The following is a 15,038-nucleotide window of genomic DNA, read 5'->3' as shown; positions in this document are numbered from 1 at the left end:
GGCTTACAAGTCATATGCGACTCTGTCTCCTCGCCGTAATGGAACGTTCTAGGGTCAATGCCCAGTTCCTCCAGCTTCTCCGGTTCCAGCGACTGCAAAGCCTGATCCACAACGAAGTCTTCCTCATCTTTCTCCTCGAGATCCTTTTCAGGGCTTTCTAATTGTTCTTCGAGGCCCAGAAACTTCCGGACGGCTTTGCGCTTTAGGTCGTAGAAGCCCGCCTCGTTTGCGTGGCTGATCTGGGCGAAGGCGCCGCAGCCATGGCATTGAAGCGGAAGCTTCTTCGCTGCAAGTGCTTCGTCCGTAGACGATTCAACCGGTTGGTCCAGGTCCAGGTCCACACCTTGAGAGTCGACATGAAAACATCGTCGTTGTCTTGTAGGGAGAACGAGAGGCATGTGTCCGTGGTGGTGGTTCGCACGCGTCGTGGACAAGCCCAGGGCCGGGCAAAGGTAACCAGGCAGCTCAGTGAGCAATGCTCGGTCCCCCATTCGCAGCGCGCTCCTCAGCCATTTTGAAGGTAGAGCTCGATGCATTACCAAATAAAATAAAATAAGAATGTCGTCTTTACAATGTTACAGAAGTCGCATGTTCGTTACGACGACTAAAAATAATAAATCCCAAGACGCGATTCCAGAATTTCCTCCAACTTTGACGAGCTATCTTATCTTATCGCTTCTAGAAGTACCTAGGTACCTACCTAGGCATCTTAGGTGCCTTACCCAATTCTTATCTTATCTGGATTAATCCGGCCCGGTCCCGTGAAGTCGCAGGACTCGATGCAGTACATTTTTCTGAGCATCCGCATTCACTCGACCACGCGACCGAGACTAGACCTCAGATCCCCGTGTGGAAGCTTCGGTCCAACTCGTCACAATGGTCGGCACAAGCCCAGCATCCAGATGGCACAAACTTCGTACGGTAAGTATTCAATTACCTCAATACCGGACCAATTGATACATTCAACCTTTTGCTAACCAGTGAGATAGAAAGTAGGAATCCTAGAAACCGTCCCCGTCATGAATGACACGACAGAGCAGCTGACATTCCGCAGATCCTGAGGATACGCCACGGCCCCGGCGCGGCAATACTCCCTCCGTCTGTGACGAGAATACACATGGAGTTCGCGAAGACGTATAACGACGGCCACATGGGACCCAGGTTCGTCTTTGACCGTCCCTTTCACTCGTGCACCTTCGACCGACGAAATAAATTGCCCCCCATCCTCGGAGCGAAAAGAAATCCGAACAAAAGCTAACAACCAACCCCGTTTGAACAAATCCAGGAGATTCTGGCGCGACATGCTCCCCCGGCTAAAATACTACAACCCGGCCATCCCCATGATCGTGAACCGCAAGGAGACAAACGAAGGCACCGCCGTCATGTCCGTCTACTTCCGCAAGGACGACGCCCCAGTAGCAGCGGGCCAAGAGCCCGTCGTCCGCGTCCAGCCGCCCTCATCCGCCATCGACGCCTCCAAAGCCGTCGACCCCGCCGCCGACGAGCGCGTCGTCAAAATCGATATGAAAGGGAAGCCGTCCGACGAGATCTTCAACCACTTCTTGGCTGAGACGCGTGCCCAGCCCGTCCAAACTACGCCGGAGGAGGAGGCCGAGATGCGCGAGGTGGTGGAGATGCAGCGCCAGGGCGCCATCGACCGGGAGATTCAAAGGGTTAGGGTGGAGGAGAGACGGCGAGAGAGGGCTATGCTCGAGAGGGCTAGGACGGCGGGAGCGGCGTAATAATGCGCATGGCACACGCGGGCTCATGTATGAATATTTGTATAAAGCTGTACTGTGTACTCCGTAGCAAACACCGAAGCCTCCAGAGTTGAAAGTAAAATCAGGGGCGTCCTGGCGTATGGTATTGGACTGACAATCCGGGATCACATTGCCCCCTTTCCCATTTGCCGTTGCCATAACTCCTCGCAATGATGATACAGGATATACCCAGGAAGTTCGTCATTTTTAAGAAGAAATGATACAGGCTCCCACACAGTTCATTTCAAGCCAAACCCTTCGCTCTCATGCACCGCGGTCCAGAGCATATGCTCTAATCGCTCCCGTGATCCGTAGCGGCGGAGAGAGAGCATGTTGAAGCAAGTGCGCGCAATGGGATACCGCCCTTCGTCATCCCCTAGGCAAGAGATCTTGATCGGCAGGATCGAAGCGCCCATGGCAGGTATCCGATCGCTTCCTGTGATGAATAAGAGGAGCCTTCGTTGCTCTTTTGGACACGCCCGTTCAAATGTTTCCCAGAACCATTGGATCACAGGCACCACTCCATCCGGTTTCTTGGTGCCCCAATTGTCGTATTCGGCCACCGCCCTGAGCGACTTGATATCAAGTGGCGCATCCGAACCTCTGACGAGGAGCTCGATCTCCTCGGGCCGGAACAGAGATAACGCGTTACCCCCGCAAACCGTGTAGAAGCCCCGTTTGAAAGGCTCGAACTGTCGCACCACCGCGGCTTCTAAGACGTATCGGACGTATAAGTCCACGTACTCCTTCCGGTTTGAACTAGTGACGCTTTTTGTCTCGCCTCCGGAACACAGTGGGACCTGCGATATGGTGCCATATCTTTCGACCGGGACGACGAAATCAAGACCAAACACGTCCTCGACCTCCCCCTCATAGTCAAGTAGCTGTTTGAGTCCCGCAGCCAGGCGGGGGCGATACTCGGCTAGGTCCTCTAGGTTGTAGGTCATATTCGGTCGCGGATGTGCCGCGGAGGAAGATGAATACGAAGGCGCCGATGCGAGTAGCTTGCGATAGGCAAACGGCGGCAGTGCCACATCGAGAATGGTCGAGTTATATATGGCGAGACCCAGCACAACCCCCACTAGGAAGAACTGGTCCGATGTCTCAAAAGAGTTGGGGTTGAAGTAGCAGAGATGGGAATCCTCATCGTAGACGAACATCCCTGGCGCAACTGTCAGCGGTTGAACCCGGACTGGACCCTGGATCGGCTTACCGTGGTCAGGATTGAAGACCTCCCGCACGAGAAGGAGGAACCACTCCTTGCGAAGACCTCCGGCATCATAGCCTTCCTCGCCCTTGAAGACGATTCGCAACCTTTTCTTGATGTCTTCACCGCCGCTCCCGATGACTTCGCTGACGGCCGCCAGACTGTCTTCAACCAGGCACTCCCGACGCACGTCGAGCGTTAGGTATTGGTTGATGTTTTTCCGCGTCATGATGCTGTCGAACAAGGCATCGCGCGCTTTGCTCGTCATTTGCCGGCGAGCATCGTACTCCAGGATTTTGGATTTGGCCCAAATACTGAGCAAGAAAGGATACTGGCAAAAGCAGAACTTGACCCTCGTCGACTCCCAGGCCTCGAAATCCGCCACGAGGTCGACACGGTCGACCATACTGTTGTAGAAATCGCTCGTTGGCAGCAGCTGACCATAGGTCTGAACACCCTGCCGCAGAATAACGTTACTGTTGCTTAACGCCGACGCGTCTGCCTGCCTGACATTGAGCGTATTATTGGCAGCAAAGAGAAGCGCCATGACTCGAGCAGCGGCAGGGATTTGCCAGTCGTCAGGGTACAACATTTTCTTCGGCATTTCTTTGGGTTTCCTCGATGCGCTGGGTGTGCTCAGAGCAGCGTGAAGTGACGCCGCCGAGGGATCATTGGTCATGTTGGGGATCAAGCCGGCGGTAATGTCCACCCTGGCGTCTTGTTTCTTATCACGTTGGCGAATGAGCCTGTATGTTAAAAAGCCACCGACCAAGTCCTTGGTCGACGCGAATGCCGACTGGGAGTACCTCGCGAACCAGGAAACCAAGTGAGTCTGACAGGTGCTCGATGCGTTGGACATTAGACCTACAATTCGTTTGATAATGCCAGAATGCTGTCCCGAAACTGGGCCGCGCCTTGGTAGATGCCGAGTGCCCCCAGCTGAGGGATTCCTCCGCCGAGGCGAGGCGTCGCCGGATTGGAGACTGCCGCTGAAGGCCGCAAAGTTGTCATGGAGGAGGGGGTTATGCATGATGATCAGAAGAAACCGTATGTCACTTGGGTCCTTCATGGGGCGCCCGGGCCGTTTAAGTAACGTCTCGGTAGCCTTCAGCAGCACCCGCTGGAGGTGATCCTGCGCAGCTAAGAGAGTGGCCTCCAAATCTCGCAACACAGATACCTGCAGCGCTTCGAAGTCGTCTTCTGCGCAAAGCTGATCGTAAATGGAGGGCCAACTTTCTGCTGCGTTCACCACCGCGGCATACCAGTCTGATGCCCGGCCCCAATCCACCTGAGGGGAATGCGAGGTGATTATAGAGGGAGTAGCCACCGACGGACGACGCCGTTCCGACTTGCTCTGTGGAGGGGGATCCTCCTGCACACCGGTCCACCACATTCCGTTTTCCGCGACGTCGCCGAGCAGTAGGAGTTTCGGGTCTAGATCGCATACTTGCGAAGGCATGTTCGCAGGCTCTTGACGAGTCGCCGCCAACGGTCGCCTGGTCGTGACGAATTTGGAGGGCGAAGCTGCGTGTGTTGAGAGGTTGGTAAGGAAGGAATTATTCACACGGTGGAAAGACCCGAAGCAAGATATGATGTAATTCTCAACGGGCTTGAAGATCAGCTTTGCATCCTGATCTGTCCGTGACGACGGTTCTCCAGACCGAGGCGTGCTTTCGTCCGCTATAAGGTCATGCACAGGTGGACGACCGGGATACGAAGACGAGTAAGACCGAGCAGTTGATGGGTCCCGGCGAGGTTCCAGATGAAGCGTCGGCTGTTGGAGAAATTGGAATTTTGATGGCGTTTCGCTGGTTGGGTCCCATGAATGTTCGTCCTCAAATGGAGATACGGCTTGCAGGCCAGACATCGCAGAACGCGCCGCGGTCCCTCCATGCTGAGCCTTGGTGGCAGCCGAGGCGAGATATGCCCGAATGCACTGGTATACCAATGATCTCGTGTGCTCCAACGAAATCTCGCCTGTATCTGTTCTGTCGGCCTGACGAGTACTGCTCCTAGGGGGCGAGGACGAGGCGTCGAGAACAGGGTTTCGCAGCCAGCGCGGGGCGTCCTCGGATCGGGGTTCCGGGCGATGGTCTGGGTGGACATCGTTGATGGTGACACAAACGGTGCATTTGAAAACCCTCAGCTCCCTGGGCCATCGCACAAGGGAATTGCAGGTCATGCAGTTTCCCGTCACAAAATCCCGACTGCCACCCGCCATGTTCCCCCTCTTATGAGATTTGCCTTGGGGCGGTCGCGGTGGGAATCCGTCGTCAATTTCGGAGTCAGAATCAGGGTTGATGTTGATGTTAGGGCGTTGTTTTTTCTTGGATAATAAGTAGGGAAACGGATGGCTCACAGACCGCGCATGGCCGGGACGGCGTGGTCTGGGAGGGTGGAGGTCTGATTCAGAAGAACTCGAGCCTGCGTTGAGCTGAGGGTTGTCGAAAGCCGGTGAGTTAGGTAGCCGTGTAAAGTAATGCGGCGGCGCATTTAGCGGGGTGGTATGGAGTCGAGTGACGAGATCCTCGTAAGCAGTGGGTCGGTGTGGTGTTTGATGGTGATATCTGAGACCAGAGGCAGAACCTGACTCGCGGCCAGGGGATGATGGTGTAGTTCGGAACGCAGGAGCTGGAAGAGCTGAGGCAAATGGTAGAAACGCTCCATCCTTTGGAGGAGGTGGTGGAGGTGGTGGTGGAGGAGGTGGTGGTTCGGAAGGTGGAGGAGGGACGGGACGACGAGCTGGCCATGGAGTCATAGTGGACTCGAGTACAGGGGCAAACGTAGTTGCCGGTGATGGGAAGTAACTGGCATTTCTCAACCCGAATAATCGGGAACAGTTTCCCTACTCGGGGTGACACCCGTGAAGACAGGATTCGGAGGAGGGAGCGATGCTCAGAAGATGTTTTTGGTCGTTGATATTACCGATATGGACGAGGAATCTCAAGAACAGGGGGTGTGGGTTGGGTTGGTTGAGGTGTGTGCCCAAGGTGCCTTATTGAAGTAAGACCTTTAGATTCCTATGTCGGCCGCAGGCGAGTAAGTTACGTGCAGATGGCCGGAAAGACGGGGGAATTAAACAACCAGAAGGTTGCAGTCATTGATGAAGGGCCTTTGATGAAAGCTCTGGCAAATGGTCGCGAAGAGAGCCCCCCGGAGTTTCTGAGGCAGCTGGCAATGGATTTTGGAAGAGTGCACAGGGCAGGTCAAGCAGGATAAGGAACCAGTTCAGTAACGACAGTAGCACGGAGCAACAGGGAGAACTGTATGAAATGATCACGTAGAGACCAACTGATTATCGCGATATCCACTGCCTCTCATCTTTCGACTTGAGAATCAGGTGAGAGAAGGGGAATTAAAGGAGGAGGTGAAGGAGAGATGCAGAAACCAACCTGAAGCTCGTATTCAACCAAAAGTTGGGGAAACCCCATAATTACTATGCTCGTTTTACACGTACTGGAGCGAATCACAATGGAGACCCTGACGTCGAATCCCTGTACACAGGGCTGCTTAAGAGGCTGTGAACGACTAGGTACCTAGGTACTAATTCCCGTAGACGGACTCAGTTCCGTGACTGAAGTTATTAGGTAGGGTTGGGTGGGACCAGCACCTTCCGGGATGGGTGGGTGGAATACATAAGGTACGTACGAAGTACCTCTACTGAGTACTTGGTCCATAGGTACCTGTGCAAGTACAGGCAAGGTCACGGTTGACAAGTTGAAGAAGTGATTTATTGATTTATCGACCAACATTCTCGGGGCGATTCAACTTCAAATATGTATCCGTACGCACGCATGTCGTTCGTTTTGGAATTCGGTTGAAATTGACGTTGTTTCGCAGTGCCTTGCAACTTGTGCTCGTCTATCCTCATGGGAGCCCGTTCCACAACACCATGGTATCACAGCTCAGGACAACCATCTTTCTCATCAGTCATCGCTCATGACATCCATGTCACATCCCACATCCTATATCCCGGATAGGGCTTTGAACCTCTACTCCCGATTATTACACCCAAGTATGCGAGCCTACCCTAATTCTTATTTTTTTTTTGACATACGATGACTGGCATGCAAAACGATATCCATGGACCAGACATCTCGTCGCAAAACAAAACCAGCCTGGTTCGTTTACACGCCGGTGGCGCCGTCGAAGACGATGGCTGCCTTGATGGCGCTCTTGTTCTTGATGCTCTCGAGAGCCTCGCCAAATTGCTCGAGTTTGAAGACCTTGTTAACCACACCCTTGGTCTTGACCTTGCCACTATCGAGGTAGTCGATGGTGGCAGCTATTCACCGCACAAGTCAGCCTTGTCTGCGCGCCACGCTAAATATCAATGACTACAGGGGGGGAAGGTAACACATACGGAACATGTAAGTCTCGGAGAATGAGCCAAGGATGGTAATCTCGTCGCCGAAAATTTTGGAAGGAGGCCACGAGACGCGGGCAGCACTGGGGTAAACGCTGCAAAATGGTGTTAGTTGACTGCAAGCACCAACCCGCCAATCGGTCAAGAACCAGGACTCCCGCTTACCCGTATACGACAAGCTTGCCGCCGCGTCGGACGTAGTGGATTGCATCCTCGAGAATCTTGGTGGAGCCGGTAGCCTCGACGACGACATCGAAGCCGTAGGGGTTGTCCTGCTTGAGCTGGGTGAACTGAACCTCAGGTTCGGAGCGGGAGAGCTCAACGTAATGGTCGGCGGCGTCAATACTCCTGGCGAGGTCCATCTTGAGGCCGGCCGGGGCGGCAATGGTGACGCTGCAGCCACCGTTGTGGCGCATGAGTTGGGCGAGCATGAGACCAGTGGGACCGGCACCCAACATGAGAACACTAGAGCCCAGGCGGGGTCGGATCTTGTCGAGGCCGTGGCAGGCACACGACGCAGGCTCGAGAAGGGTGGCGTCGACATCGGTCAGGTTATGGATCTTGAACACCTTGCCGGCGGGGTAGGAGCAGTACTCGGCGAAACCACCATCCATGGTGACGCCGTGAGCCTCGAAGTGCTCGCAGAGAAGCGTCTCCCCACGACGGCAGTAGAAGCACTCCTGGCAGAGTTCGCTATTGTCGGCCGCAACGCGATCGCCAATCTCGAAACCCTTGACTTTCTATCTCGCGGTTCCATATTAGTTCATCTCCTTGAGACAGTTCCAGGCGGTCCTTTTAAGGAAATAATGTGAGGACATACGGGGCCAACCGCGGCGACGACACCGACAGTCTCGTGACCGGGAATCAAAGGAAACTTGGCAATGAATTCGCCCTCGTGGATGTGCTAGAGCCGGTGGCCATATATTAGCCATGCTTGATTATTATCTCCCTGTGTTCGTCGTCAGGGGTGGGAAATGGGGAATTCCCGTACGAGATCTGTCGTCCGAAAACTTTCGTCAGTTCCCAAGTCACGAACCCGAGGGGTGCATTTAAGGGGAGATGTAATGTTGCTTTGACGTACCAGTTCCACACACACCGCAAGCCCGGACCTTGACAAGGACATCATTCTCCCGCAGCTCAGGCAGAGGGACCTCGACAATGGACCAGTCCTCCGGCTTCTCGTAGCTGCAGGAAACGGTTAGTCTGACTGTGGCGCGCCACGAAGCGCAGTGGACCAGAACCGTTTCTCAGGTCATCGAATGCCGTCAAACACCGAGGTATCCGTCCGCAGGTCTGGCACGGTTCAAGGCGAAAGTTCCATAGCTTGACGGCAAGGAAGAGACCATCACATACCGGAGAGCCTTCATAGTCTTGGGAAGGTCAGCCATGGTGACTAGTTTGTAGAGTTGTGGATAGGAAGTAACTGGGGGAGTCTACGATGATCTAAAACAGATACACAATCATTGATTGGAAATAAACGGGATGATACAGGGGGAACCAGAACAGTAATCGCCATTTACGGGAGGAAAGAGACAGGACCATTATATACAGAGTATGGCCGCGGGGTCAAGCGGCGGTCCCTACCACAACCTCAAGCATTCCCGGGGTAGAGGGACAGGGGCTAAGGGGAAACCCGCAGATCGTATCCACATCTTTGCCCAAGCACGGTTGGGGAATCAGGACCAGGGTTGGGAGAAACCTGGCTGATGGGTGGGGTAACGGGTTGGTTGCATGGGGACTGATGGAAGAAAGTGGACGAGTGGGATCGTATCGTCGGTTCCCCGTAGGGTACTCCGTAGTGTGTCGAGGTTCGCCTTAGGCCGACCTTGGCCTTGGAATTCACCAACTTGACCACTGGTGAGTGGCGACCGGGCGTTAATCAGTGCAAGGGATGGGTGTGAACATGGTGGCTAAAGGGGAAGAAGCGTCTAGCACTGTCCAGACCGCTTCATTGCTGCCCGCATATTCCCCTTTCCTTTTTTTCTTCCTTTCTTTTTTCTCCTGTTGGCATGAGGTTGTGAATGGGACCACCTGCGCACCGCTACCCGTTGATCGAGTGGGGACCTGGACAGGCAGTGGATGCGGTCCGAAATAATAAATGGGGACCGACATCGCAGAAGCTGGGTATGGAAAGTATAAAGGACGGACGGGAATAACGCAGACGTGGAGGGTTCGACGACGAGGACAAGTATTCTACTGTAGCAAACGCTGAGTGTACTCGGCAAGCAAGGGACGCCGCGTCCATCCTCTGCTGCAATGCCTCTCGCTCTAGCTCGCGCCATCTTGGACATGTCGGACAGCTCGCACTTATTCGGTCGCAATATCGGTAGGCCTCACGGTCTGGTACTGTACTCATATTTGCGTGGTGGTCGACCCGCACACACAGGTCAGACCCCCAACGCCGAGGGAAGCGCACATCGCCGTTTTGATCCGTTTGATGCGTTTGATTTTCATCGGAGGGCGATACTCAAGGGCATTTTAACGCCGGTACTTTGGCTTAGTGCTAAATGAATCGTTTTTACTCCCGGATTATTAGGAAACCTTAGTGGCAAATGCTTACCGGCAGACCTGACCATCAGATAAGGGGGATGAGGGTATCTTTGTTGCCTACCTTACCTTAGGTATAAGGTAATTACTGCACGAAGTAATTAGGTACTCAGTACGTCTGGAGTGGAACTTCGTGCTGAGGTGTCAATCCTCCCGTCCCCGGGTCGTTGGGGCGGGAGTCTTTCAAATGCACGTGCTTCGTCCGAGCTTCTCCGGGTCCCCTCCCGGCCACAATCGTGTTACGCATCTCCGTAGGATACTTCGTTACACCGTCTGCATCAGCATGTCGACTGGCTCTCGAAACCGCCACATCGCGAGCACTATCTGTTCAACCAATAGCCAATACATCGAGTACACTACTACACGTACATGGTCAACACTGTCGTCTACCTTGGTTCCTCAATGGTCATTGCCTATCTGGGTCCCATGGTAATTCGTGGGAGTCGAATCTATCCCAACAACCGATCCAAGATGCAGGAAATGACAACAAACCTCTGATAACGAGACCAAATGGGGCCTAATGAGTGAAGCCAGTGAACATGTTGTGTTGATCTCAAGGCAACCCAAGCCGTGTGTCCATCCTGACCTGCCTAATCAAGACCCCTCCTCTTGTTCATCCCAGGGTCTGGTTAGCAGAAGGAATTACTAACCTTGTTGAGATCCTCATATACCCAAACACAGCTTGCATGTCATACTAGAACAGTTTGGGGTGTGAGCCAAGTCATCTTCGCACCCGGCCAGTGTGAGTGTGAGCTGGACCCGTCATTCTCAACAGAATCATACTTGTGTTCCCTCATTCCAGCTGGACGAGGACCCCACGGCAAGGCACTGCCAAGAGTAATAGTTCGTACTGGCTTCTCAGGCAGTTCGATTCCTAGTTACGCTGGGACATCCGCTCTCTTCGCTGTCGATGCATGACAAGGTCAATCTTTCTTGTTTGCTCAATACCTTATCAACACCAACAAAGTTCAAGTGATAGATAGTAGATGTAGCTCTGCATGCACTTCTATGGGTGGTGTGGGCAAGGCCAAGAGCTCGTTGTACATGGCACATGGATGGTCCTTAACACCGCTCCTTTGCCTTTTCGTTCCTTTCGGCAGATAAACCCATTTTGGGGACTTGTGAATGATGGTAGTATGTACCATGACAAGGCCGAGGTGGCTGCTTATATCGACGTTGCAGCAGACAGGATGACTTCCCCGCAGTCTGACTTCTACGAGTCCGGATCGTCGACTGCACAAGCTATCCGATCCCATTGCGCACGCGGATGAGCTTAGAAGGGTCAGTTAAATCTTCTCCGTTTCCATGCCATAAACCATTATGCCTTGGGAATGCATTATCACCGCTAGTCTACTACCTAGACTACTACCTAGATGCATGCAGCTCTTGGTGACACGGTCCACTCGCAGCTATGGCACCTCGCAACAACATACCAGATATCTACACCTATACGCTGAGTAGCTCCGCATGCCGTGACCCACCCCATGCTTTGCTACCAGTCACACAAGTCCATATCCACCATACATCACGTCGGGATCAATGAGTCTTGTTCGGACACAAATTGACCGAGATGAGAATTGCTTGGAAACAGTACTTTTGAACCAAGACCGTCCGTCACACTCACTACCTTAACAACCCCAAACGCCTTGGGCTTGATAGACAACGCGAACGAAAGTCTGTTTGTTGGGTGGACAAGTATTCAGAACGAGTCCGGATTTGATACCCCGACTCTTCAGTGACCCTTCAGTTGTTGCTGTTGTTGTTGTTGTTATCGTGAAGACACCAACTCTCGGCGCCAGTCCTCCTGCCCTCGCACGAACACGGGCCGCTCCGCGGTTACGGTAGCGCTGCACCTCACGAACGATTCAAATGAGTCCCTAGTCGGTTGCCTGAAGAAGTGTCCGTTGATGCAAACGCGATATCCGAGGATCTAACCTCCAAACTCCCTACGATGTGTCCCCCGTAGTCTGTGTGACGTAAACCCGACGCGCGACTATCCGGCCCTCCACTTTTTAAAATACATGTCGGTGCCTTTTCTTTAATTCGCCCATGCGTCTCGTGAGGTCAAAGCCCTTAGGAAATAATTCCCCCTTTTACGAGGGAGGAGCACCGCGGCCACGGCCGAAGCCACCACGGCTGAAAGACGCATAATGTCAGCAAACTCAATCCGTCACAAAAACCTCGAGAACGAGCGTGTAAAGGGGCTCTTACAATTGCGGGTCGAAACCAGCGGGCGCACCGCCCTCCTTGCCCTCGCCAGCATCCCGGCGGCGGTAGGGACCCTCACGATCACCCCGGTCGCCGCCACGGCCGCGGCCGAACGGCCTGCGCTCGCGCTCGCCCTCACCCAGCATGCCACGGGGAGGCGCGTGCGACCGCTGCTGTTTGATGTGGGTAGCAGGGACGATCTCAGCAGGCAGGTGAAGCCATTCCCGGAGATAGTCGAGACCCTCGGGGGTCAGGGTGTAGTAGTAGTATTGCCAGCTGAACCGAGTCTTGACATAGCCGCGGGAGTTGAGCGACTGGCAGGCCTTGATCACGAACAGGTTCTTGGTGTCGATATCGGGGTGCTTGGGGAGGTTGAAGTCCTTCGCGGCGACGAGGACACCCTCTCGGAAGAGGTACTGCTCGGCAACATTCGCGTCAGTGGCATTTTCAAACTTCGTTTCCCTCTGGCACCACCAAAAACCCGAGCCGGGGGAATCCTGTGGTGCTAACCTCGTGGATCTTCTTGCGGTCAGCCTTGGGCATCAACATCGTGGCGGTTGTTGATCGACTCGACGTTGAAGAGGGGTGTGTCGTGAGGCTTGCGAAAGATCTATCTCCAAGGATCACGGAGGAAGGCGAAATGTTGAACTTTGTGTGGGCAAAAACCCTGGGGCTAGCGAGGTGGGGAGGATACACCACACCTTCCAGATTCCTGGTCCTTCAGCCACATGAATGTGGCTGGTGGACACGTGACTAAGATTCTGATAAGATAAGATTCCGGCTTTGGTGAGGAGGCTGGAGGCTCCTTCAATCCCGTACCTGCGCGTCCAGATACTCACTCACCTACTACCTACCTTACGTATTTACCCCGAGCATCGGTTTGCCAATATCACGCAAGGCGCCAGATCTGCAGAGTCGCATGCTAGCTGTGCATTTATTCACCCAGTTCAGTTGTCTCTCCGGAGATTTCGACTCATAGTTGCCGTCCCCTCATCTATTAGTGTCTTGCGATTCGCCACAGGACCGCCTTGCGACAACAGACAAGAAGATCATCACGGCAACTGATTTGTGGTGACGCCCATACACAGAAAATGTCGCCCAGGAACGTCAACGTGTTTGTCAGCACCTTTGCTGGCCTGGGGGTGCCGCCAACTCTGGTTCTGCCGATGCCTGCGTCCACTGGACTCTCGGACGTCCGCAGGAGAATTGAAGAGCGACTGCCCGAAACGGACACCAGGCTTATTCTGACAACTGTATCGAACAAAGACGTATCGGAACCCTCGTTAACGACTCTTTCGGACTTGCTCTCGTCCTTGGAAGATGACTTCGTTTCTCTCCGCCTCTCTGTGCCCCTCTGTGGTGGCAAGGGTGGCTTTGGGTCCCAACTGCGAGCCGCCGGTAGCCGAATGTCGTCGAAGAAAAAGCGCAATCAGGGGGACGCCAACGGATCAAGTCGGAACCTGGCTGGTCGGAGGTTGCGCACAGTGACTGAGGCGAAGGCTCTGGCTGAGTACCTAGCCATCAAGCCTGAAATGGAAAGGAAAGAGAAGGAGAAGCGGCGGGAGAGGTGGCAGCAGATTGTCGAGGCGGCCGAAAAGCGGGAGGAGGAAATCAAGCACGGTGGCAAAGGTCGCATTGACGGAAAGTGGGTGGAAGAGAAGGAGGAGGTCGGCGAGCGAACCCGCGAGGCTGTCCGGGCTGCTATGCAGGCGGGAAAGTACAAGGGCGACTTGTTTGGCACATCAACCGGATCGACCTCATCTGAACCTCCCGACGAGAGCCTGTCGGAAGACTCCCCAGAGCAAAGCGGCTCCGAGGCATCTAAAGAGTCTACGCCAACAACAGAGCCATCCAAGACCGAACGAGAGAAACCACGGACTTTCTTCGGGTTCGACGAGGATGATGAATTCATGAGCTCTGACGACGAGGAAACCGAGAAGAAATGATGGCAGCCATTCTAGTTTGATTGACTTGGAAGTGTGCGACAAGTTTATGTGTCAAAGGGACGGGTATTGGCGGAAATGGGGTTCACATTCATGGCGTTTTCGAGAAACAGACACATGGTCTTGACGTTGTCCTTATTTTCTTCTTTTTGGGATCGGCGAAAGCGTTGGTCCATTTCAAAGACAGATCAGTATATGAACCGAGTTTGTGGTGCAGCGGAAGATGCCTCATCCAATTGTCTATGTGATATCTCGCCATTGCAGGGACCTAATACACTTGCCCGAAACTACGTCTCGCCTACTTGAGGCCCTCCATTACTTCTACAACATCCACCCTTATACGTTAAGGTTGACGGGGAAGTTTCCGGCCTCTTTCAGCTTATTAGTGATGCTGATGACGACATGTGATGATAGGGAGAAGGGGGGACTGGTTCGTACCGCGTTGTTCATCCCAGCGATTGTACCATCCCGAGGGGCATAGAGACCGGTAGGCCAGGAAGAACTAGGTCTAGTCAGCTTTACATGCATAGCATTCAATTGATTCCAATACACCCGTACCTGGCGACAGGGAGCAAAGTCCTCGCCCTTGGCAATGAGGCACTTGTGGTAGTCGACGTAGTTCTGCCAGCAGTGCTTGGTCTGGTTCTGGTTCGGAAAGCGGGCATCGGTGCCTAGAATAGCTTTTATCAGAAAAAAAAGGCCTGCCATGTCGATTGAAATTACATCAAAGGTATCGCGGGGGCAATCGTACCGGCTGCAGAGTTGTCAAAAGTTAGCCTCGGATGATCAGGTCATTTAGCCGTCGAGGGTTTTCCTAAACGTACCTGTCACGAACTTGAAGGGCTTGGTAACGAGTTCCTGGTCGTCAGACATCGTGACAGATTTCCAAGGCCAATTGTCAAGGTGGAGTGTGAAGCTTCGGGGAATGCGCTGCAGAGGCGAGATGTGGTCTTGGTTATGTCCGTAATGAGGTGTGTTTCGGTCATTGACGAGAATCGTCAGGTGCT

The 15,038-nt window shown here is 53.7% G+C and overlaps 8 protein-coding genes across 8 annotated transcripts in view; 3 read left to right on the top strand and 5 right to left on the bottom strand.

The window, feature by feature from the left end:
* SODALDRAFT_268999 (hypothetical protein) overlaps positions 1–398 on the bottom strand; it is a gene marked incomplete at both ends in the record, with an annotated part of 2,136 nt that extends 1,738 nt beyond the window's left edge. The window contains one exon of the mRNA XM_028607634.1: positions 8–398. Coding sequence (XP_028471202.1) covers positions 8–398 — 391 coding nt within the window. The remainder of the gene's footprint in view (positions 1–7) is intronic.
* Positions 399–811: 413 nt separating this feature from the next.
* On the top strand, positions 812–1,855 carry SODALDRAFT_327595 (hypothetical protein). Its single transcript, XM_028610477.1, has 3 exons — positions 812–921; positions 1,055–1,161; positions 1,286–1,855. Exons 2-3 carry the CDS (start codon positions 1,118–1,120, stop codon positions 1,740–1,742), a joined length of 501 nt encoding a protein of 166 aa, XP_028471201.1. The 5' UTR covers positions 812–921; positions 1,055–1,117; the 3' UTR covers positions 1,743–1,855.
* Positions 1,856–1,999: 144 nt separating this feature from the next.
* SODALDRAFT_355599 (HECT-domain-containing protein) lies at positions 2,000–6,398 on the bottom strand (the record flags this gene model as incomplete). The annotated part of the gene is made up of 5 exons (XM_028613829.1): positions 2,000–5,774; positions 5,829–5,909; positions 6,016–6,129; positions 6,279–6,295; positions 6,360–6,398. 5 exons carry the CDS (start codon positions 6,396–6,398, stop codon positions 2,000–2,002), a joined length of 4,026 nt encoding a protein of 1,341 aa, XP_028471200.1.
* Positions 6,399–6,438: 40 nt separating this feature from the next.
* On the top strand, positions 6,439–6,910 carry SODALDRAFT_355598 (hypothetical protein; the record flags this gene model as incomplete). Its single annotated transcript, XM_028613828.1, has 3 exons — positions 6,439–6,463; positions 6,665–6,692; positions 6,808–6,910. The coding sequence occupies 3 exons, from the start codon at positions 6,439–6,441 to the stop codon at positions 6,908–6,910; spliced, it is 156 nt and encodes a 51-aa protein (XP_028471199.1).
* SODALDRAFT_38158 (L-threonine 3-dehydrogenase) lies at positions 6,907–8,792 on the bottom strand. The gene is made up of 8 exons (XM_028615175.1): positions 8,771–8,792; positions 8,687–8,703; positions 8,415–8,518; positions 8,325–8,329; positions 8,154–8,237; positions 7,499–8,073; positions 7,331–7,428; positions 6,907–7,252 (listed from the first exon to the last, which is right to left on the bottom strand). The coding sequence occupies exons 2-8, from the start codon at positions 8,698–8,700 to the stop codon at positions 7,095–7,097; spliced, it is 1,038 nt and encodes a 345-aa protein (XP_028471198.1). The 5' UTR covers positions 8,701–8,703; positions 8,771–8,792; the 3' UTR covers positions 6,907–7,094.
* A 3,445-nt stretch (positions 8,793–12,237) lies between these two features.
* Positions 12,238–12,637, bottom strand: SODALDRAFT_262585 (ribosomal protein S10A; the record flags this gene model as incomplete). The annotated part of the gene is made up of 2 exons (XM_028607459.1): positions 12,238–12,507; positions 12,599–12,637. Coding segments are annotated over 2 exons (309 nt in total), but the record flags the coding sequence as incomplete, so codon positions are not given.
* Positions 12,638–13,179: 542 nt separating this feature from the next.
* SODALDRAFT_375571 (hypothetical protein) lies at positions 13,180–14,034 on the top strand (the record flags this gene model as incomplete). The annotated part of the gene is made up of 1 exon (XM_028614757.1): positions 13,180–14,034. One exon carries the CDS (start codon positions 13,180–13,182, stop codon positions 14,032–14,034), a length of 855 nt encoding a protein of 284 aa, XP_028471196.1.
* An 86-nt stretch (positions 14,035–14,120) lies between these two features.
* SODALDRAFT_327589 (cytochrome c oxidase, subunit VIb) lies at positions 14,121–14,953 on the bottom strand. The gene is given in 5 exon segments (XM_028610476.1): positions 14,121–14,402; positions 14,470–14,533; positions 14,590–14,702; positions 14,838–14,840; positions 14,856–14,953. 5 exon segments carry the CDS (start codon positions 14,902–14,904, stop codon positions 14,368–14,370), a joined length of 264 nt encoding a protein of 87 aa, XP_028471195.1. The 5' UTR covers positions 14,905–14,953; the 3' UTR covers positions 14,121–14,367.
* Positions 14,954–15,038: the final 85 nt, after the last annotated feature.

Source organism: Sodiomyces alkalinus, assembly GCF_003711515.1.
Source record: "Sodiomyces alkalinus F11 unplaced genomic scaffold SODALscaffold_1, whole genome shotgun sequence".
Taxonomy (NCBI): Eukaryota; Fungi; Ascomycota; class Sordariomycetes; order Glomerellales; family Plectosphaerellaceae; genus Sodiomyces; species Sodiomyces alkalinus.
This window is presented reverse-complemented; position numbering and strand designations above follow the sequence as displayed.

What these genes read in the sequence shown, in the direction of transcription:
- SODALDRAFT_327595 (XM_028610477.1), top strand. Translation starts at nt 1,118, where the DNA reads ATGGAGTTCGCGAAGACGTATAACGACGGCCACATGGGACCCAG. An exon ending in GACGGCCACATGGGACCCAG is followed by an intron (nt 1,162 to 1,285) that starts GTTCGTCTTTGA and finishes GAACAAATCCAG; the next exon opens with GAGATTCTGGCGCGACATGC.
- SODALDRAFT_327589 (XM_028610476.1), bottom strand. Translation starts at nt 14,904, where the DNA reads ATGTCTGACGACCAGGAACTCGTTACCAAGCCCTTCAAGTTCGTGACA. An exon ending in ACTTTGCTCCCTGTCGCCAG is followed by an intron (nt 14,534 to 14,589) that starts GTACGGGTGTAT and finishes GACTAGACCTAG; the next exon opens with TTCTTCCTGGCCTACCGGTC. An exon ending in TCGCTGGGATGAACAACGCG is followed by an intron (nt 14,403 to 14,469) that starts GTACGAACCAGT and finishes ATAAGCTGAAAG; the next exon opens with AGGCCGGAAACTTCCCCGTC.
- SODALDRAFT_38158 (XM_028615175.1), bottom strand. An exon ending in GGCAAGCTTGTCGTATACGG is followed by an intron (nt 7,429 to 7,498) that starts GTAAGCGGGAGT and finishes ACCATTTTGCAG; the next exon opens with CGTTTACCCCAGTGCTGCCC. An exon ending in CTCCGAGACTTACATGTTCC is followed by an intron (nt 7,253 to 7,330) that starts GTATGTGTTACC and finishes TGCGGTGAATAG; the next exon opens with CTGCCACCATCGACTACCTC.